The sequence below is a fragment of the Balaenoptera physalus genome (assembly GCF_965194825.1).
Source record: "Balaenoptera physalus genome assembly, chromosome: 15".
NCBI lineage: Eukaryota > Metazoa > Chordata > Mammalia > Artiodactyla > Balaenopteridae > Balaenoptera > Balaenoptera physalus.
The window spans coordinates 67440260-67462678 of NC_138894.1; the positions used below are offsets into that span (position 1 = coordinate 67440260).

The 22419-nt window shown below is 38.3% G+C and overlaps 1 protein-coding gene across 2 annotated transcripts in view; it reads right to left on the bottom strand.

Annotated features, from left to right (window-relative positions):
- RMDN2 (regulator of microtubule dynamics 2) overlaps positions 1-21710 on the bottom strand; it is a 102852-nt gene extending 81142 nt beyond the window's left edge. Inside the window, exons 1-2 of one of the 2 annotated variants that reach the window (XM_082427766.1) lie at positions 20341-21710; positions 13512-13979 (exon numbers count right to left, since the gene is read on the bottom strand). In XM_082427766.1, coding sequence (XP_082283892.1) covers positions 13512-13963 — 452 coding nt within the window. In that variant the 5' untranslated portion in view covers positions 13964-13979; positions 20341-21710. The remainder of the gene's footprint in view (positions 1-13511; positions 13980-20340) is intronic. The other variant, XM_082427767.1, reaches the window with a different exon arrangement.
- Between the last annotated feature and the right edge of the window lie 709 nt (positions 21711-22419).

Below are 22419 nucleotides of genomic sequence, written 5' to 3' on the forward strand. Positions count from 1 at the left end.
TTAGCAAATAAAGAATGTCTTCTTCCAAAGAAAGATGAGTAAGAAGATGTATTTGCTGAAGAAGAGGAAATTTTACTTCCTCTAGGTGAACTGCCTCTACGCATGAAAGGAGGATAAGCTGCTTTAAAATCAAGAGATGCTGGTGGTTGCATAATAGAAGAGGCTCCAGGGTGCAGGGGCTCTGAAGAAACTTGATCTGCAGCACATTTTGGTTCGAAGCTCTGGTCCTCTTTGCAGCAGCTAGAGTGAGAAAAGTGTCAAATGAGGAAAAACAATAGGGAGTACAGGTGGAAACCTGCCAAGCCTCCTGAAGAATAATGGCCACCTTATCAATATGGAAACAACATAAGAAATTAAGACAGCTGAAGTTGGTAGCCACATAGATGTATCCAAAAGAATGCCTAAGTCTCAAAGATTATTTCTAACTACCTACACAGTACCTGCCCACTACATTAAACCTTGGGAAGATAAATTGAAAGACTCAGGGAAGCAGGCACAAAGAAAAGTAAGGGAAAACATACGAGAGGGCACCAAAACAAAAGGATTCCCTGAAGGTAAAGGTAGAACTTCCCTGTCTTGAAAATAATTAAGTTATAATATCTGTTTGAGACTATTAAACTACTATATTTAAAGGGGTTAATAAGTACAATAAATTTATACCCTGCTGACTAACACGTTCTAAAATATTAACCATGGATAAAGCAGAACCTCTCTGGAGAGAATATTTCAGATAAATATCCAGATATTCCAGATATTCAGTTATTGTGGGAAACTAAAGGAAACATTAAAGCTTGGTTTATGAGTATTTCAATGTTCTTTAGCACATGAAACATATGGAGAAGTGTTTTTTTATTTTTAAAGGCTTACCTTAAGTATTGTCCCATACTGAATTTAATCCAAAGTAAATCTCTCCCTTCCTTTCTAAGCCATCATCTTTAAGCCATAAAATGCCCTGTGTAGATGGAACAGGTTAGAAGCTGAATGCTTAAGCTGCATGTAGAACTAACATGGCAATAACACAGAATATGATGATAGCAGATTCTAGAATATAATGACATCAGTTTAGATTAAAATTGTTCTGTAGCTCATCTCTCTGAAAAGCTGCAATTCATGTGACTATGGAATGTGTATTCTAACTTCATTATGTTCAAGGAGACAGCCAACAAATCAAGGGACAAGGAAACAGCAGGATGGAAGCAGTAACATATATGATCTCTGTACAATCCTTTACTTGGAACTCTCTAACTAGTTGCCCTCCACACCCCTAGCCTACTAACTCATTCTTCTTTCACTTGAACACTTTTTACCCCAGGGTTTTACACCCTCTCGTGATATGGAAAAGTTACTGTTACAGACTTTGGTCTGAAGATATATTAAAAAGAAAAAAAAAAAAAAGAAAGAAAGCCTCAATAGCAAATGTCACTGCCCCCCAAATGAAACAAGCTAAATTTACCTTGGCAGTAAAGCGTGCCATCTGATTACATGGGCCAGTTGCACAGATTATGGAGATCTGCTGTGCCACTGTTTATAACCCGTTGAAACAACTTAAACCCATTTTAAGACAAGATTAGCAGAGCTATTAGAAAAGGAATATTGCCCTATCCTTTTCCAAAACAACTTGGAGAACTGTCTATATAAGAGGTATATGTGTATAGCCACCTATGACATAAAACATACCCTCAAATATATATATTTTAACTTCTCAATATCCTGTACACCCTACTACCACCCCCTGTTTTTTGTTCCCTTTCTAACAACCTTCTTTGGGAAACCCTTGAACAAATCCCCCTTCAGAGGCTGAAAGCTCTCTAATTCTCACCATACAATCATCAGTTTGTAATTTGATTTTACCCACCATACAAGCTAATGAATTAATCTGTTCCTGTTTCACGGTTGCTGGCAGAAGACACACGATTCTTGTGTAAGAGACCGAGGACTTTATTACTCACAGCAAATTAAGCAATGTGATCACCAGCTTATTTATGTTGGTTCTCCTTGACCTCAGGACCCACAAGGGCAATGCATAGGGCCCAGACACTCTTACATTCACAGTGAGCTGCATTTCAAAGAAAGCAACACTGAGCTTAGGGAATCCCCCGCTTTTATAGCAAGCAGTAACCAAATCTGCTGTTGGTCCAGAAGGGAAACATTACCTCATTCCTCAAGGCTTCTCACCACAAACCAGAGAAATGGCCTGGATAAACAGTGGTTACACAGACCTTATCCCCTTCACAAAAATTAACTCATATTGGGTCACAGACCTAAATATAAAATGTAAAACTATGAAGCTCCTAGAAGATAACATAGGAGAAAACCTAGATAAATTTGGGTACGGCAATGACTTTTTAAATACAATACCAAAGGCATGATCCATGAAAGAAATAATTGATAAGCTTCTACTCTGTGAAAGATAATGTCAAGAAAATGAGAAGCTACAGACTGAAAGTATTTGCAAAATACACATCTGAAAAAGGACGGTTATCCAAAATATACGAAGAACTCTTAAAACTCAACCATAAGAAAATGAACAATCTCATTTAAAAATGGGCCAAAGACCTTAACAGGTACCTCACCAAAGAAGATATGCAGATGGAAAATAAGCATATGAAAAGATCCTTCACATCATATGTCATTAGAGAAATGTAAACTAAAACAACGAGATACCACTACACACCTATTAGAATGGTCAAAATCCAGAATACCGACAACACCAAACACTGGGGAGGATGTGGAGCAACAGGAGCCCTCATTCATTGCTTGTGGGAATGCAAAATGGTACAGCCACTTTGGAAGACAGTTTGGAGGCTTCTTACACAACTAAACATACTCTTAACCATACCATCCAGCAATCAAGTGCTCCGGTATTTCCCTAAATGAGATGAAAACTTATGTCCACTCAGAAACCTGTACATGGATGGTTACAGCAGCTGTCTTCATAATTGCCATAACTTGGAAGCAACCAAGATGTCCTTCAGTAGGTGAATGGATAAATAAATTGTGGTATATCCAGACAATGGAATATTATTCAGCACTAAAATGAAATGCGCTATTAAGCCATGAAGAGATATGGAGGAAACTTAAATGCACATTACTAAGTAAAAGAAGCCAATACAGGCTACATACTATATGATTCCAACTATATGACATTCTAGAAAAGGCAAAACAGTGGAGACAGTATAAAGATCAGAGGTTGCCAGGGGTTTGGGGGGAGAGAGGGATGAATAGGCAGAGCACAGAGGATTTTTAGGGCAGTGAAAATACTCTGTATTATACTGTAATAGTGGATACACGTCATTATACATTTGTCCAAACCCACAGAATGTACAACACCGAGAGTGAACCATAATGTAAACAATGGATTTTGGGTGATTATGATGTATGTATCAATGTATGTTCATCAGCTGTAACACATGTACCACTCTGGCTGGAGCTGTTGATAATGAGGGAGGCTATACATGTGTGAGGGTAGGGATTGTATGGGAAATCTATGTACCAACCTCTCAATTTTGCTGTGAACTTAAAACTGCTCTAAAAAAGTAAAGTCTCGTTTTTTTTTTAAATTAGGGGAAAAAAAGGGTGGTCAGGGCCTTACATTCTTGATTCTTGGCATACCTAGCAAGATGTGTAAGCGAATAGGAAGCCCAAGGAGGACTGTCTCTCACTATAGCAATCTATTATTTGCTTCCCTTTCTTGTGAGATTATTGTCTATTGTCCCTAAGTCACACTAAGATCTGTGAGTACCTTTTCCAAAAGGACATCTTTTGCAACTGAAACAATGGATTATATAATGCTTATAAAGTTCCTATTAAAAACTTCTCTTTCCAAAAGTAGACCAGTTTGTTGTTTAACATTCCCACTAAAGGCCTCTAAAAGAAGCACTTGCCCACTGAGCTACCCCAAAGGAAATGATGAAGTTATGACAAGATCTCAATGCTGACAAATACTTCTGCCCAAAGGAGGTAATGAACAAGGTCAGATCACTCCCCTCCTCACCCCACTGAATAAATCTACAATTGTCAATTTTACAAAAGTATTTAGGTGTGCATGTCTGGGGGGGTGGGGAAGAAGGTCCAGATCTGCATAGACGTTTGAAAGGAAAAGAAATTGCATACTAGCATGAGTAATATCTAAAGGTTGTGTAATATTTTTCTGGATAGAGTACTTACCTAAATCTCTAATCCTAAAATCACCCCCTCATTGCTTATTTTTAAGAGAACCTTAACTAGACACAGCCCAAAAGAAGTTAGTAAACTGTCATAACAGTAAGCATTTAAAACACGCTTCTCCTTCAATCCCTTCCCAATTCTCTTTATTCTATCAATTCCATGTTCCCAGGTACCTTCTGCATTCATCATGTCCTATGGTTACCTAAACCTCTTCCTTTTTTACGTCAGCCACTCTATTCCCATCAAGACTAATACCTCATCATTATATTCCTCACTGTGCCTCAGGGACATCTTATTTATCTATAACTATAATTGCTGGTAATTAAAATTATAATCCTGTCATGATATCTCAGCTGAAAGTTAGAAAATCTTCTAGAAAAGAGCTTCTCAAACTTTAGGGTACATCAGAGTCACCAGGAGAGCATTTAAAAATACAGATTCCTGGGCACAATGCAGAATCCCAGAGATTCGGATTCACTAGGTCTGGGGCTGGTCTTGAGAGTGCAAATTTCCATCAAGCTCCCAGACTAGGTGGGATATGGGTGCTGCTGGCCCACAGACCACACTTTGAGTAGCTCTGATCTAGATCATCTTGGTAATAAACAAACCCTAAAGTGACAGTTAAAAGGAACCTCACAGCAGCTTCCTACCTGAGCTGGAGTCCAATAAGGACAAGGACAGTGAATGGTATCAGGACTGAATGTCCCTCCTTTCTTGGTGCCTAGATGCTAAGTCCCTTTAGGGACCTCACTTACGCTTGAGGAGAAGTAAGAGGGAGGAAGAAGGGGGAACCCTGAATGTGACTGAATCTTTAACACAAAATAACTAGCTCTAAACTAGAATTGACAGAGTTAACTTGAATTGGCACATTCAGATTTTCCCACCTCAGCCAGATTTTCCCACATCAGCCAGATTTTCCCACATCAGCGATAGTGAGCTACTCTGAATTCAGTTATAAAGTACAGTTACATGTTGAGCTGATCTGAGTGTAGTGAATGTAAATTATTCAATCTATTACATGATATGAATGATAGTTATTTGTATATTTACCAAATATAGCTAATTATGCAAAATAACAATAATGTTCATCACTAAATTACCACCAGGTTAATTATTTTCTTTCATTACAATATTAAACTCTAACCACATAGGTTCACTGTTTGTAGTTTGTTACTCAGATAGCATGATTATCTATGTGATTTGAAAGGTAGAAAAAAATATGGCTTGAAGATCACCAAATAATTTCATAGGTTATTTCTATAATTTCCTTATCCACTATTAGTTTCTTTTGAAAGAAAGGTTAATAAAATTAACTCACTAGACAGTAGTTACTAAATACAGTCTAGTAAAGAAACAGTACATAGTCAAGGGTTTGAACTGATCTAATAACAAACAGGAAGTAGTTTTTAAAACAATAGAAGCAAAAAAAAAATACACATTTTAGGTCAAGAAGTAAACACAGATGTGTTCCAGCAACTTTAGAAGACTTATTTCCTTATCTATACTCTTGACATCCTTAGCCTTTTGCCTCTCTATCACACTCACCCTGCAAATCTCCTAATTTGAATCAATTAAGCTCTCTGACTCCTCCACTTCTATATATGAAATGCCAAGAGCTAGTGAAAAAATGCACGCTACAGTGCAAACTGGTGCACAGTCTTGAACCTCAGTTGGAGCAACGGTCTGCAGGGTAATCCTTACCCATGTTCCTAGTTAACGTCCTCTTCCACTCCCCACAATGTCTCTTCAGTACTTTCTTTGGTCATGTGTCCATTCATTTATTAATATAAATATGTAACGATCATCTATAACGTGTCAGGCACTGTGCTAAGCACTGCGGACATCACAGTGAACACATCAGTGCAGGCTCTTAAGAAGGCCAAAGCCCTAAGACTTGGAAATTGACAGAGGATGGGAGAGGATGGTGGTATGGGGAAGAGGAGAGTCAAGAATCTCAATCTCCTTCCTCACATGCCTCAGTGTACTTTCACCTCCACTCTAGAAGATGACCTACGGTCCTTCCCTGAGAAAACTAGGGTGATGAGGCAGGAACTCTTTCAGCCTCTGGCCCTTACACCCACAAAGGTATCTACCCCATATTTCATAGAATCAAAACCACCATCAACTGCAAGAAAGGAAAAAATGTTGCCAATTAAACTATGACACAGTGATATGATCTATTAATTGGTGGTAAGATACATCTTGATTTAGGAGATGTTAAAATGTGAAAGATGGTTCATCTTATAATCAGTGACATACAATATGTCTGACCCCACACACTCCTCCTTAGGTTAGGTTAGGCTTCAAGGGCACTCAAATGGAACTGAGGTGACTGTTATGGTACTTCGGTAGCCAGGCACCTTGGGAGGTAAAGTCTGAGTTCCGCAGGCACTTCACACACATATTGGCCTTACCCCCCACCTCCCTTTATCTCCTAGGATAATGTTTTTAGAGCACTCTGACAGCTTGCACTTTCTTAACTGGGGATGAGGAAGAAAAGAGGCAGTGTAGCACGGTGTATAGACTCTGCCCTTTACCAAGGAATTACCTAATCTTTCCCAGACTTATCTCTAGAATGAGGATAATAGTATCATCTTCCTTAGAGAGTTATTGTATGGATTAAAGGAGATAACGAATATAAAACATTTAGAACAGGATCTGGAACAAATTTTTGATGGAGTTGACTTTCATTTTCTTCTGTAATATCTGTGCACAGAACTGGGATCTTTTTCTTTCCCTTATATGACACATAGAATTACTGTAATATTTAATGCATTGTATCTATTGGTCCTGGGCAATGGAGAGGACACTTAAAGATCTAAGTTTTATCGTTGGTCCCAAGAATCAGGGGCACCCAGATTCACCTGTGGACTCACTAGTAGGAGGAATGAACATAGTGCGCTTCAAGTTGTGAACAAAGCACAAGAAGCAAGATCACTAGATGAGGCTTCTATAGACAAATGTCTCCAAATTGGAGGCAAAAGCCAAGAGAATGTAAGTTCGACAGGTGCAGGGACTTGTTTGTTGCCACTGCACCACCTACAAGAGTGTAGCTCATAGTCAGTGGTCAATAAATCTTTATTTTAGAAATGAATGATTTTGCAAGCTTGTTCTACCTGTCTTTCTTAATAACCCACTGGTTATTATATATAAAAATGTTATGGTAATAGAAGCACTGACCAGGAATAGTGTACTGTAATGTAATAATGTAATGTAGAATATGGCTTAAGCTATGTAACATTTTTTCCTAAGCTAGAACTATCTTACTTGGAGTGGGAGTCTTAGAGATTTTATATTGTCAGTTCCCATTTTTACCAAAATACTATATTGAGGTTAATAAAATTTCCCTGGAGTCTACAAGTGATACTGTTCTCTTTCTTCAACATGTTAGCTCAATACCTAAGCTGTACTGCTGCTAACAGGGTCAGGCACACCTTGTTTCATGGGTTATTTCCTGTATTTCCCCTTTGTTTTCATTTCTGACTTAATTCCTCTCTGGTATTTTTACTCACTCTCTATATTGGCTTCCTCTCTGCAGCCTAAAACTATGCTCAAGGGACCCCACCAGCCCTCACCCCAGCTTGAAACAGGAGGGTTTAGCATCTGGCTCTAGGATGCAAGAGTACTCGACGCTTATTGTTTGTTCTTGGCCTTTGGGGCTCTGGCTGAAATAGACCGAGAGCATCCCTCTTTAACATTGTGTCACATTTTGTTAAAACTCTGTTTTACTTGTGAGACTTTATCTTATGCCCTGCTGTATTTCGAGAGCCTATACAGTACCTACCACAGAGAAGACACTCTCATCGAATGATAAAAGGGACTTCAACTGTTAGTGCTACCCTTCCTTTACTATTATTTTTTTTAAAGAAATTCATAGAAGAAAAGAGCTAAATGGCAAATAAACTATGAAAAGATGCCCAATCTTACTAATGCTCAGGGAAATGCAAACTGAAATAATGATTACTTACCGCATCATCGCCATCAGGTTGGCTAAAACTAATAAGTCTGACAATATAAGAATTTGTATGGAAAAATAAGAATTCTCATACACTGCTTATAGGATTGCAAATTGGTATACTCTGAAGGATAATTAAGTAATAGAAAATAACAGTGTATTTAGTCTATAACTCAGCAATTCCACTTCTAAGTATATACTTTCAAATTATTCCACATGTGCCTAAGGAATTATGAAGAAAGGTGTTCAATAAAGCATTGTTTATAAGAGCAAAAAAATGGTGACCTAAACATCCATCAATAGGGAACTAAATTTTTTTTGAATTTTATTTTATTTTTTTATACAGCAGGTTCTTATTAGTTATCTATTTTATACACATTAGTGTATATACGTCAATCCCAATCTCCCAATTCCTCCCACCACCACCACCCACCCCCCCCAAGAGGGAACTAAATTAAGGCATATTATTCATACAGTGGAATGCAACATAGCAACTGAAAAGAGTGAAATAAGTTTACATATATCAATATGGAAAAATGTCCTTAAAAAGTTGATGCATAAGCAAATTACAAAGTGTTATGTACCCTACAATGCCATTTATGTAAAATTTTAAAACCAAAGACCATTTATTCATTGTTTATGTAAACAAGTACATGTAGGAGTGCATTAAAACTTTCAAAGGAAGACTGCACACCAACTTCAAGATAACGGCTACCTCTGAAATTAGTACAAGAGGATCTCAATTGTATGTGTAGCGTTTCATTAAAAAAAAAAAAAAGATCAAACAAAAAAAATTTTTTTGCAAATTTTTACTTTTACAACGTGAAGGGATACAGAATCACCACATACTGAATATCTGAATTTGTCTTTCTCTCAAGGCCTTGAAAAATTGAAGTTCAACGCTAAACCTGACTTGGAGGAAGTAGATAGTGGTAAAAATAAAAATGTAAATGAACAAAAAGCAAAGTCTATATTTTGGCTCATGAAAATTAAAGTCTAAGAAGTTTTAAATAAAACCTCAAAAACCTGTACCTGCCTGTGGTCTTGCTTTCATGACCATCTTCTATTATTTATAAAGTAATATCATCTAAGGTACTAGGTATTATGGCTTGTATTGTGCTGGTGCTCTTTGTGGGTAGATTTCTGGGGTTTCTTTTTCTTTTCAAATAATCAGCAATGTGTCTGTTGATACTATCTGAAGGTATCATGTGAACTTAATACTAAAATGAAAATACCAAGTCAAGAAAAAAATCAAGAAGGCCCGTAAGGTGCTGTACAACCTTGCTCACCTAACAGAATTATCTAATTTTCAAACTCATGTATTCTCTTAAAGCCCACATGAAATGGAAGAACAATGAATTTTATTATGGGGTAATACTTTAACCTAAACTGGAATAAGATTTAACTTCTGAAAGGGAGGTTTCTGAAGCTTTATATACCATTGTGATATAAATACCACTTTTAAACCCGTGGTTTGATACAGCAATATAGCTAAAAGGTTGACAGAAGAAAGAAAATTGGGCAGCTTAAAAAAGAAAATGAACTAAAAAGTTTTCAGAAATAGGGAAAAACTTAAATGTAAACTGAAAACATCAATGTGAACTAGTGACTTAAAAAATATTTAAAATGATTTTTCTTTACCCTGTCCCTAAAGGGGCCAAAACAGCCTCTGGTATCATCCTGCCTAAAAACAGTACTCCTCTACACCCCCGATTTTGGTATCTAGTACTATTTCTCACAGAAATGAACCAATGCTGCCAGGATGGTAGCTGATTCCAAGTCTTGGAGCAGGGGTCAAAACCAAAGTCAGTCGAAACAATATTACCAAGAAGCAAAGATGCCTTCCAAGATGTTCACGCTAGCTGTAAGAAGGGAAAAGAACCCTGGCAGGCCCACTGATGAGCCTGCCAGGGTCATGAGATTTTGAGCCTTTAGTCATCATCACCTCCACAACTAATTAAATGAAATTAGCTGAGACGAAATAAGGCATAAATCCATAAGTCCACGATGATACGAAGAGAGGCATGCAGAAGATTCTAATAATGTTTACAGAAAATGCATTCTACTGATCTACCCACTCAAGTTTTAATCAACAACGAAGAATATAATTAGATTTTTTTCTTTTCGTGTGTAAAACTAATAGTATCAGCCAATTGTGATTGACATCTATTTTACTAAAAGAAGTCAAGATCTCTCGGTGCCTCTTGAAAAGGATAAAATTTACATATGGAACATGTAATTGTCATTTGCTGTTTTAACTTTGCTATCAAGGACACTATGTATCAAGGCTACAACCCATCTTAAATGTGGTAATGGGATTATGACTGTATCTCACCATGACCAGTTATTTCTGTCCCAAGCAGGTTATAAGAGGACATGCAATCTAAAATTTAAACAAATATATTTTATAAAACCTTACTTTCAAAAAAAAATTTTTACTTATTTAAAAAGTTTGTTTCTAGGTGTTTATTTAGAAAGATGTGTTAGATCTTTCTGTATCTTATTCCTTTCAAAGCAGAAAAAGAAATAAATTGTTTTCGTTTCTTTGCTTTTGTTTATTTTTCTAAAGTAGAGCTAAGGAGGGAACAGTTTCTCTCCCTCTATTTTTTAAAAATTTTTATCTTATTTTGGATTATAGTTGATTAATAATGTTGTGTTAGTTTCAGGTGTACAGCAGAGTGATTCAGTTATACATATACATGTATCTATTCTTTTTCAAATTCTTTTCCCATTTAGGTTATTACAGAGTATTGAGCAGAGTTCCCTGTGCTATACAGTAGGCCCTTGTTGGTTACCTATTTTAAATATAGCAGTGTGTACATGTCAGTCCCAAACTCCCAATCCATCCCTCCCCCCACCCTTCCCCCCTGGTAACCATAAATTCGTTCTCTAAGTCTGCAAGTCTGTTTCTGTTTTGTAAATAAGCTTGTTCATATCATTTTCTTTTAGATTCCGCATGTAACCGATATCATATGATATTTGTCTTTCTCTTTCTGACTTACTTTGCTTAGTATGATAATCTCCAGGTCCATCCATGTTGCTGCAAATGGTATCATTCTTTTCAATGGCTGAGCAATATTCCATTGTATATATGTACCACATCTTCTTTTTCCATTCAACTCTCCCTCTGCTTTCAATGCCATTCATTGTCCATTATTGTCTAGTCCATTATTAGGGCTCTAGTACATCTTCTCTCGTACTCTTGCTAACAAAGGCACCCAGGATCAAGCAAGAGAAGGGGATGTCTTACTTGACATCAATCTTAAAGTTTTGATATGTCTAGTTTTTATTAGCGGTATGTGACTACTATTCATAGATTTCACAAATCCCTCTTGAATCCACATAAAAAATTTATGCCTACACCATTACTTGAAATTAATTAAGTCCCATAATTATCTTCTTTTTATTTGTCCTAAACTTATCCTAATCTTATCAAAGGTTGCCTGTCTTTCTAGAATACTAGAATTTCTTGAGCAAGCCTGTGCTCAGCTTAACCAGGGTCTTTTAAGATTAAAGGCCATTGATCCTTTTGGCCTAAACTCCTTCATCAGGCCTGCCATCTCTTCCCTCAGTCTAGTGGATCTTCTCTGGCTAGTCTTTAGTTCCATTATGTCCCTTCTAAGATGTGATTGCCAAAACTGCACATAGGACTCCTGGTGAGGAAACACCACAGATCTACATAAGGTAAGATAACCATCAGTTTGTCTTCAGTAACTCTCAATGATGCGCAATGTTATGGTCGGATTTTTATCATTATCAGAGTCCTAAGCTGCTGTTCTCTATACCCATAATAATTAACAAGTGTCTTTTCTGAGTTACAGTTCTAAATTACTTAGAACTATTTTAGATTCCTTTTAAACATTTCATTGCCCGGACTTCCCTGGTGGTACAGTGGTTAAGAATCTGCCTGCCAATGCAGGGGACATGGGTTCGAGCCCTGGTCCAGGAAGATCCCACATGCCACGGAGCAACTAAGCCCATGCACCACGACTACTGAGCCTATGCTCTAGAGCCTGTGAGCCACAAGTATTGAGCCCGTGTGCCACAACTACTGAAGCCCATGCACCTAGAGCCCATGCTCCACAACAAGAGAAGCCACTGCAATAAGAAGCCCACGCACCGCAACGAAGAGCAGCCCCCGCTCACCACAACTAGAGAAAGCCTGCGTCCAGCAACGAAGATCAAACGCAGCCAAAAATAAATAAATAAAAATTAAAGCAAACAAACAAAAACCATTTCATTGCCTATTTTAAAACCAGACTACAACTTTTCCTGTTGTTCAGGAACACAAATTTTTAAGACCTTCTTGTTATCTAGATCTAGCATTTGTGGCTCTTCTCTCTCTGAAAGATTTTTCATGAGTTATTTCTCCAGTTCTATATAAAGATGTTAAGTAATTCCAGTCCTAGCATTGATCTCAAAGACCTCATCAACCATTTACACTTCTTTATCTATGAAATCACCCTTAAATCCCTACACTTTGTTTCCTCTTTCCAGATCCCTTCTCCTTCTTCCAATTCTATAGTTATTTAGCAGATCACTCATTAATTCAAGAAATAGTTACTGGCATCTACTCAGTGGTAGGCACAATAATAGGTGTTAGGAATACGATGATGAAAACATAAGGTCCCTGCCTTAAAGAATTTCAGGCTATGCTATATTCACTGGTGCATCTTTATTTACTTGCCTATTTTACTCCTTAGAAACACTAGTCAGGCACAATTCCTTTTTTCATAAATCATTTGTTTTTCCCCTAAAAGAACATTATTTATGTTCTTGATTGTAGAATTCAATGAATTACCCATGCAAGGATGAAACTGAGTCACTTGTACATTCTCAAATCTTTTTAGGTCTGCACTGCCCAATTCAGTAGCCATTAGCCCCATGTGGCTAATTTTAAATTAATTACAATGAAATGAGATTAAAAATTCAGTTCCTCAGTTTCACTAGCTACATTTCAAGTGCTTAATAGCCATATGTGGCTACTGGCTACCATACTGGGCAGCACAGATTTAGACCATTTCCATCATCACAGAAAGTTTTATTAGACAGTACTTTTTGGACAGTTCTTATGTAAGGGGTCACACAGTGGTCACATATAAAAACAGGTTACACATTTTGGCAAACAATCACTGTCTTCCTCAATACTCATGTGATGCCACCTAGCACTAGAATAAGTTACATTCTTTTTGTCATTAAGGTCTAAACTAAAATACTGACCTCTATGGAATAGGGTTTTAATTGTAACATAAGACAAAATAATCACTCCTTTTTATGCCTTCTTAGTAACAGAATATATGACTGGGAATGTATAATGAAAGTACCTAAGTAAGAGCAATAATGCAATAAATAATCAATTCAACATGGGAAACATCTTAAAGAATCTTACCCTCCTTCACTTTCCGCTTCCTCTGAACTATTACTTGTTGCTGAACTTTGAACTGTGACAAGCCTTCTTTTTCTAGCCCTGTGCTGAGGACTTATCTTGTGAACAGTTATCTTCCCTCCAAGTTCGCCTTGGATATATTCCTCCAGCTTTGGAATGGATTCTTTAAGAACTCTGATTTCCTCTTTGAGTTCTTCCATATTTGTCAGTAATTCATTTAACTTCTCCAATATCTGAAGTTGCCTTCCTTGAAAGATCGCTGTTGTTCCTTGGCCATTAGGCATTTCATCTTGCAAAGGCATCAAATCAAGTGAATTACCCAGAGAAAGAAATTTAGGTAAATCCATTGCTGTCCTTGGTTTACGAACCTTGTGGTACCAGAGAAGCAGTAAGCTGATTCCAGTAGTTCCCACCATGATGCCAAGTATCATTTCTTTGTTTGTGGAACGAGGCATTTCCTGGTTTTTGTTTCTAAAATTAAAAGTATAAATGTAAATGAACATTGTTTCTGTCTTTCCCAAGACAAAAATATTAGGGCTTTTTCAATCAACAAAAACCAAGTCTACCTCATCACAAAAAAATTTAATAACACTTGATAAATCACAAACTAAAATAAACTACGAGTAATTGCCTCTGTAATGTATGTGGCTGAGTAGAAATACTACCTTTATGGATATTACTGACAACCAGTGTAAAGTATCAACTTTAATTCAGAATTTGTACTCTACTTCTGATCTGAAATTTACTCTTTACCATATATTTTTAAAGGGTATGGTAGAGGTAAAAGCATCATTATAAATTTCTGAGAAAAACTATTTAAGAATTCAAATTATGCTTAACTGTGTCTGAACCTTTTATTTGTATAAAATTAACTAGTGTGCTAATGTCTGGGTTTTATCTAATCTTTACGGAAAGCCCAAGAAAAAGCTCTTCCTTGGCATCTAGTTAACATTTTGTACTCCAATTTAGAGTGATAAACATTTTAAAATGGGCTTTGAGATATAAAATATACAAAGAGTTTTGGCAAGTTTGTAACCACCTCATCTCTTTTATTCAACATGGAAAGCAGAGATGCTAATGTATGTGCAGGCTTTACTCCTTTCTTCTTCTGACCTGGAATTCTTCTGCTTCTTACATTTCTATTTCTGTCTGAGGTCTTACTGTTTTTATTTTCTTTCAAATGTTCACTTATTTTTAAAGTAACAAAAAAGTAATTTCTTTGACTCCTTTCTCCTTCTGAACTTTCACCATTTTGCATCAAAGACCCAAGCTTTATGCTACATGGGCCTAAGCTTCCATATAAACTTATAAACTTCCATATAAACATAAACTTGTTGCATATAAACTTAGCTACTTTGACAAAATGCACCATAATCTTTCTTTACTTCATCCCCTCTTCACTAGTTTTATTGTTTATCGCTGTTCTTAAAGGCCACTAAAGGAAAACAATAATATAAATCCCCCTTTCTTTCTGAGACTTTAAAATGGCAATGAGTATATAAATACAATGATAAACTTTTGTAATGAGAGTAAAATACAATAAGGCTTTTACACAGACTTTGAAGTTTCCAAAATTGTTTTCCCATCAATTTTCCCTATTTTATAAACAGGTAAACACCTGTATTAAATTTTGTTTGCAACTTGGGAGAAATGATACAAATAATGGTAAACTGTCTGTTACAGGAAATTAAATTTGCAAATATTTCGGTTTGTTTTTCCTGACACTTTCTCAAGGAGCAAATTATTATAGCACTGCCATCCTTAATACCTGATAAACGGGAAACAAAGAGGAAAGTACTATGATCTCCCCAGGTTTCCAGTTGGATGCAATTTCTGGGCTATGGCACAGGGAAGGGAAAACCAAACAGAGCCTGGTAATCTCACTGAGTTGAACAGAGATCAGAGTTCAGAGAAACTGAAGCACCCAGAATTTGTGCCCACTTAGTACTGAAGATGAGGGACTTATGCAGCGAAAGAGTTCCAGAAATATGCATAGGGCGGCTTCCCTGGTGGCGCAGTGGTTGAGAGTCCGCCTGCCAATGCAGGAGACATGGGTTTGAGCCCTGGTCCGGGAGGATCCCACATGCCACAGAGCAACTAGGCCTGTGTGCCACAACTGCTGAGCCTGTGCTCTAGAGCCCGTGAGCCACAACTACTGAAGCCCAGGTGCCTAGAGCCCGTGCTCCACAAGAAGAGAAGCCACCACAATGAGAAGCCCACGCACCGTGACAAAGAGTAGCCCCGGCTCGCCACAACTGGAGAAAGCCCGCATGCAGCAACGAAGACCCAACACAGCCAAAGATAAATAAATAAATAAATTTTAAAAAAATGCATAGGGCTATTCTTGAGTCTTTTTTTTTTTTTAATTTAAAAATTATTTATTTATTTATTTATTTCGGCTGCGCCAGGTCTTAGTTGCAGCACGCGGGATCTTGGTTGTGGCATGCAGGATCTTTAGTTGTGGCATGTGAGATCATTAGTTGCGGCATGTGGTGTCCTTTTAGTTGCGGCCTATGGAATCTTTAGTTGCGACATGCAAACTCTTGGTTGTGGCATGCATGTGGGATCTAGTTCCCTGACCAAGGATTGAACCCGGGCCCCCTGCATTGGGAATGCAGAGTCTTAGCCACTGGACCACCAGGGAAGTCCCTCTCCTTGCATCTTTAATTGAATACCAATCTGTACATGCATAGAGTGAAACCCCACTAAGCCAGGCAAAAAACAATTTCAAGGGAAAGAACAATTACCAGGGATCTGTAAGCTGAACTATTCCTAAAGATTACACAGAACTGGTAAGTGTTCAAGTGTTTACCATCCAGAGTGTAGAGTGTGTATGAGTTACTTGCAACTTTCAGTAGAGGCTTCAGAAGGGTAATGGCTTGCTAATGCAGCTAAATTAACACTAGAGTTAAGGCTATTTAGACCTGCTCTAAAATAGATTAAAAATGAGCCTTCAAAGGATCAAACTGATTCACAAGTAATTTAACTGCCTTCAGTAGAAAGTCCAACACTCTTTATAGGAATAGAAAAAATCCAGAACTCAACAACATAAAATCACAATGTTGACCATCTAATCAAAAATTACTAGACATGTAAAAAAGCAGGAAAATGACAGAGGTGATATAATTAGCAGATAAGGGTTTTAAAACAACTATTACAGATATTTACGTTCATTATTTAATAAATATTAAAAATATGCTAAAGGAAAACATAAACATGATGAGGAAAGTTATAGAAGGCATTAAGCAGAACCAAATAGAACCTCTAAAGATAAAAAATAAAATAACTGAAATAAAATTTTACTAAATGAGATTAACAGCAGAGAAACACTACAGGAAAAAAAAATATCAGTAAACCCAAAGACATAGCAATAGAAACCATCTGCTATAGACTAAATATCTGTGTCCCCCCAAATTCATATGTTGAAATCCTAATCCCCAAGGTGATAGTATTGGATGGAGTCCCTTTAGGAGGCAGAGCCCTCGTAAATAGGATTAGGGCCCTTATAAAGAGACCCCAGAGAGATCCCTTGTTCCTTCCACCACATAAAGTTACAGCAAGAAGGTGCCAGCTATGAACCAGGAAGCAGGCCCCCACAAGACAGTGAGTCTGCCAGTGCCTTGATCTTGGATTTCTTAGCCTCCAGAATGATGAGAAATAAATTTCTGTTGTATATAAGCCAAGAGTCTACAAGATTTTGTTATAGCAGTCCAAATGGACTAAGACATCATCCAAAATGAAGCACACAGATTTTTTAAAAAGACTAAAAAACAAACAAACAAAAAACCAAGTAGAGCCTACAGGGTAATATCAAGCAGTCTAAAACACATATAGTTAAAGGGAAGAAAAGGAGGGGTAACAAAAAAAATTTGAAGGAAAAATGGCCAAAAAAATTCCAAGTTGGACAAAATCTATAAACCCAGAGATCCAAGAAGGTCAACATAATCCAAGAAGAATAAATTAAGAAAACCAAACCATGGCAAAACATTATTAAAGTGCTGAAAACCAGTGATAAAGAAATCTGAAGAGCAGCCAGTGATGGGAAAAAAAGACATATTATGTACAGAATAAAAAAGATTACAGCAGACACTGTCTCCAAGGCATCACCTCAGAAACTACTCAAGCAAGAAAACAACAGAGTGACATCTTTAAAGTATTGAAAGAAACTGTCAACTTGCATTTCTACACCCAGTAAAATATTTTTCAAAAATGAGGGTAAATAATGAATTTTTTAAACAAAGAAAAGTTGAGAGAATCCATTACCAGCAGCCATTCACTACAAGAAATGCTAACAGAGGTTCTCCAGGCAGAAGGAAAATAATAACCCATAGAAACTTGGATCTATACAAAGGATGAAGAGCACCAGTAGTGGCAAACATGTGGCAAAATATAAAAGTCATTTTTCTCATTTTAAGATTTATTCATAAAATATTTGCTTATTACAGCAAAAATGACAATAACATATCATGAGGTTTTTACCATATGTAGAAGTAAGAAAGTAGGACAACAATAGCCCAAAGGATGGGAAGTAAAAAAGAGAATATACTGTTGTAAGGGTCCTAAGTTATAAAGCAGTGTTATAATAAAGATCCACAGTTGTCACAGCAAAGGAAACCATAAAAAAGACGAAAAGACAACCTCCAGAATGGGAGAAAATATTTGCAAACGAAGCCACTGACAAAGGATTAAGCTCCAAAATATACAAACAGCTCATACAGCTCAATATTAAAAAAACAAACAACCCAATCCAAAAATGGGCAGAAGACCTAAGCAGACATTTCTCCAAAGAAGACATACTGATGGCTAACAGGCACATGAAAAGATCCTCAACATCAGTGATCATTAGAGAAATGCAAATCAAAACCACAATGAGGTATCACCTCACACCAGTCAGAATGGTCATCATCAAAAAATCTACAAACAATAAATGCTGGAGAGGGTGTGGAGGAAAGGGAACCCTCTTACACTGTTGGTGGGAATGTAAATTGATACAGCCACTATGGAGAACAGTATGGAGGTTCCTTAAATAGCTAAAAATAGAACTACCATATTGAAATATGACTTCAGAACTGAGAAAATCAACTGGGAAAAAACCTAAAATCAATGGAGGAGGTATTTGTTTTAAATAATCACAATTAGAGAATAATAGCTCAAGCTATGTTTGAGTTTTATATCAGTATAAAATGAATGTGCTTCTAAGCCAATAATTTGTAAAATGCCACTCATTAAAAATAGTAGTAGAGAAGAGTAATACATCAGAACACCTGCTTGCCTGCAGTATAATTTCAAAGGTTATATTATATTACATCATTTACATAACTTTAATACATTTAATTATCACATTAGTAGTAGGCACTTGCACTTTAGTATAAAAACACAGTAATTTAAAAATATATTGACTAGGGAATTCCCTAGTGGTCCAGTGGTTAGGACTCAGCGCTTTCACTGCTGGGGCCCTGGTCAATCCCTGGTCAGGGAAGTAAGATCCCATGGCAGAAAGAAAGAAAGAAAGAAGGAGAGAGAGAGGGAGGGAGAAAGAGAAGGAAGGAAGGAAGGAAGGAAGGAAGGAAGGAAGGAAGGAAGGAAGGAAGGAAGGAAGGAAGGAAGGAAGGAAGGAAGGAAGGAAGGAAGGAAGAAAGAAAGATTGATTCTTGGTTTAAAAAAAAAAAGTATATATATATAGACTAGATAATCAGATACGAAGTATTATTCCTGTCACATTTCAATTTGTAAGGTGCTAATAATAATGTAAAATAATAGACATTATTTTATTATAAATTATTGGCATCTAAAATTAATGGGTAATACATAATTAAAGGTTTGCAGAGAAGGGAATTAAGAATTCTGCTGAAATAGTAAATCATCAAAATGTTGACTCTACTGAAATTTCTGCATTAAAATTCGTTTGTAGAACCTGTCATAAAACATTAACTTCAGAAAACATTTAATTTTCATGTTCTAGTTTTAATTAAAATTAATTTTTAGAAATGGAAATTATGCTTTACCAAGTTACTTACAATGCATTCAGCAATATTTAGCATATATATTCACTTAATTCATCAGCTGATTAATAGGGGGAAATACATAAAATATAGAACTCTGATAAACTCGGAAGATGGATGAAAAGTTTTGCAAGGGTAAAGGCACAGTATGGGCTATAAACGAACCTGAGTTTTAAGTTTCCCAAGGGAATTGCTCTGGGACCTTGAATTAGCGATTAGATTCTCCACAGCGACCTGGATAACTTGATACTTTCTAAGTGAATTCTTATACTCATATTTCTTTCGGTTTTCTTTTTTTTTTCCTATTTTATAATTTCTTTTTCATTTAGGGCTTCCTGATGTTTGGCTTATTTGCAAATGTTTGTCCCACTGAAAATCTAGCCTTCATTTTGTGTAAAATAAGTGGAGAATCTGATCAAAACAAAGCAAAACAAAACAAAAACGTTTGCTTAAGTTTCAAAGGTAAGAAAGACCCAGGGAGCCCAGGTGAGAAGCGAGCAAGTGTCTCCGGCAGAAACTCATCGGGGTTCGCAGGGACCCGCCGGGCCGAGGCAGCACGCTGCCCGCTCCCCACGCACCCCACGCCGGGCGCCCGCGCGGAAATACTGGCGACCTCCGGGGTTGAAACCTCCCAGGCACCGGCTGGGCGAGGGTTGCGCCAGGGTAAACTTCTACAAGCCGGCTCTGCCGCCCGGAGGAGGACGCCCCCCACGCTTGCGACCGCCTAAAGGACGCCCGCACGACCCGGAAGTGCGGTGGCCGCCGCCGGAAGTGCTGCCTCGATCCTCGGCCGCGTCCCACCCTGGACAGCCGAGATGCCCACTGCCCACCTGCGCAGCACCAGTTCTCACCGCGCCGGTCTCTGTGCTGTCGGACACCGGGGACCTGCCGACGGGGCGGCTGGGAGCGAAGCGGCGGGCGGACAGTAGTCCCAGAGCTAGCGGGTCCAGAGGTCCGGCGCCGCGGCCGTCTCGTCCTGACCCAGATAGCCGAGGCGCCGGGGGAGGAGCCCGCGCCGCTCGCCCCGCGGTTCCCGCCTCTTCCCGCCGGGCGGTCAACTCACCGGGGCGGGCGCCCTGAGCACCTTTTACAAACGGAGACAAGTGCGCTCCGCCGGGCGCCTCGGCCAGCACCGGACTTTGCCGCCCGGGTGCCGCCTCCCTCAGAGCCCGTCTCCCCGCCTCGACCACCGCGCCCTGGCTCAGGGCCAGCGCGCCCGGCCCGGCGGGAGGCTCGGCGCGCGCTTCCTGCCTCCAGCGCGCTTTCTCCCATCACTGCCGCTCCCGAAACCCACCCTCCCTTCGGTTCTTTCCCGCCCCAAACCCACCCCCCTGCCCTAGTTTCACCCTTCTTCTGTGCCCCTTTCTATACACAGCCTTGAACCCTACGTACGACAGACCCAAACGCGGACGTCTTGCATCAATTACTAATCAAGTTATCCTAGGTTCACTTTAACTCACTTTCTCTTTTAATGAGCTAAATCCCCAGCCTCGCCGTCCACCCCTCAACGCCACCACCATTCAGAGTTGCCTTTAGGCGGAAACCACTATCTTCTCAGATGCTTAACATTCGAGATTTTACCCAGCTTCGCTTTCTGTGGTTTGTAGAATGAAAATAAAATTCTGCCAAATGAACTCTTAAAAACTGCACATTCACTCCCTTCTGTATTGTCCTCACTTTGAGCTTTAAATTTAGGCTTGCAGGAAACAGCCTTGAGTACTAAATTCCCTACCAATGTGCTGAATGGAATTAAAAACGGATGCATTCCTATTTATCAAAAAACAAAACAAGCAAAAGAACTCCTCTAAAGAATCAGAAGGCTAATTTCACAATCCATACCAAACTATTTACTAATGGAGATTCTACAGGATCTTTAAGACTATAAAACGTTTTTTGAGCTTTAAGCAAGCTGCATTGAAGAATAAGTAAGCCTAGCCACGTCATTTTATTAAAACTAAGTTATATTTTGGAAGGCAGCAGACTAATACTTAGCCTCTAAGATTTGAAACTATAAAGCACCCCTAAGAACCACTTTCATTCACACTTTGTTATGGTTTACAAAGATATTACAATATAATGCTAATGTTTGCTTTATTTAAACAATACAACATAATATAAACCTGTCTGGCAGGGTGATCTCTTTTAATGAGATTTCTTTCCAAAAGAAACTTTACCGTCTCTTCAATAACACTTAAAAGACGCTTGAAGCACCTTGAGATTTAAGCTTGTCCAGAAGGAGTCCGCTGAGTTGTTCACGGCTGCATCCTCAGCACACAGCACAGAAGAGGTCTGCAATAAAAATGTGGAGGGTGGGCTGAGAACAGGGCCTTACCAACCCTCTGCTCCAAAAGAAAGATGTCAGCTGGTACTGACTTGTTCTTCAAGTTCAGGGAGTGGGGTAAAATAGCTGGACTCTTTCTGTATGCCTATGTAACTAACTCCTGTTCCCCTTGATTCTGTTTCTTGATCAGTAAAAATTATCTGCGAGGTAGGAACTCACAGAGCGGTGGTCATTGATCTTTGGTAAAGTTAAAACTAAAAAGTAGAGAGGAGCTATATTCTCCAGGCGCTGTTGTAGGGATGACATAAAAAAGAAGGAATGATTCTACCTATCTCTACTAGGAATGTGGTCTCAAAGGAATGTCTGAAGGGGAAAAACAAATCACTAGGAATCTCAAAGATGCTGTTTGTCATGGACTGAATGTTTGTGTTCCTCCAAAATTCATTATATTTAAGCCTTAATCTCCAGTGTGATGGTATTTGGAGGTGAGACCTTTGGGAAATAACTAGGTTATGAGGCTGGAGCCCTCTAGAATGGGAGGAATGCCCTTATAAGAAGAGACCAGAGCTCTTTCTTTTTCTACCATGTGAGGATACAATGAGAAGCCAGCTGTCTGCAACCCAGAAGA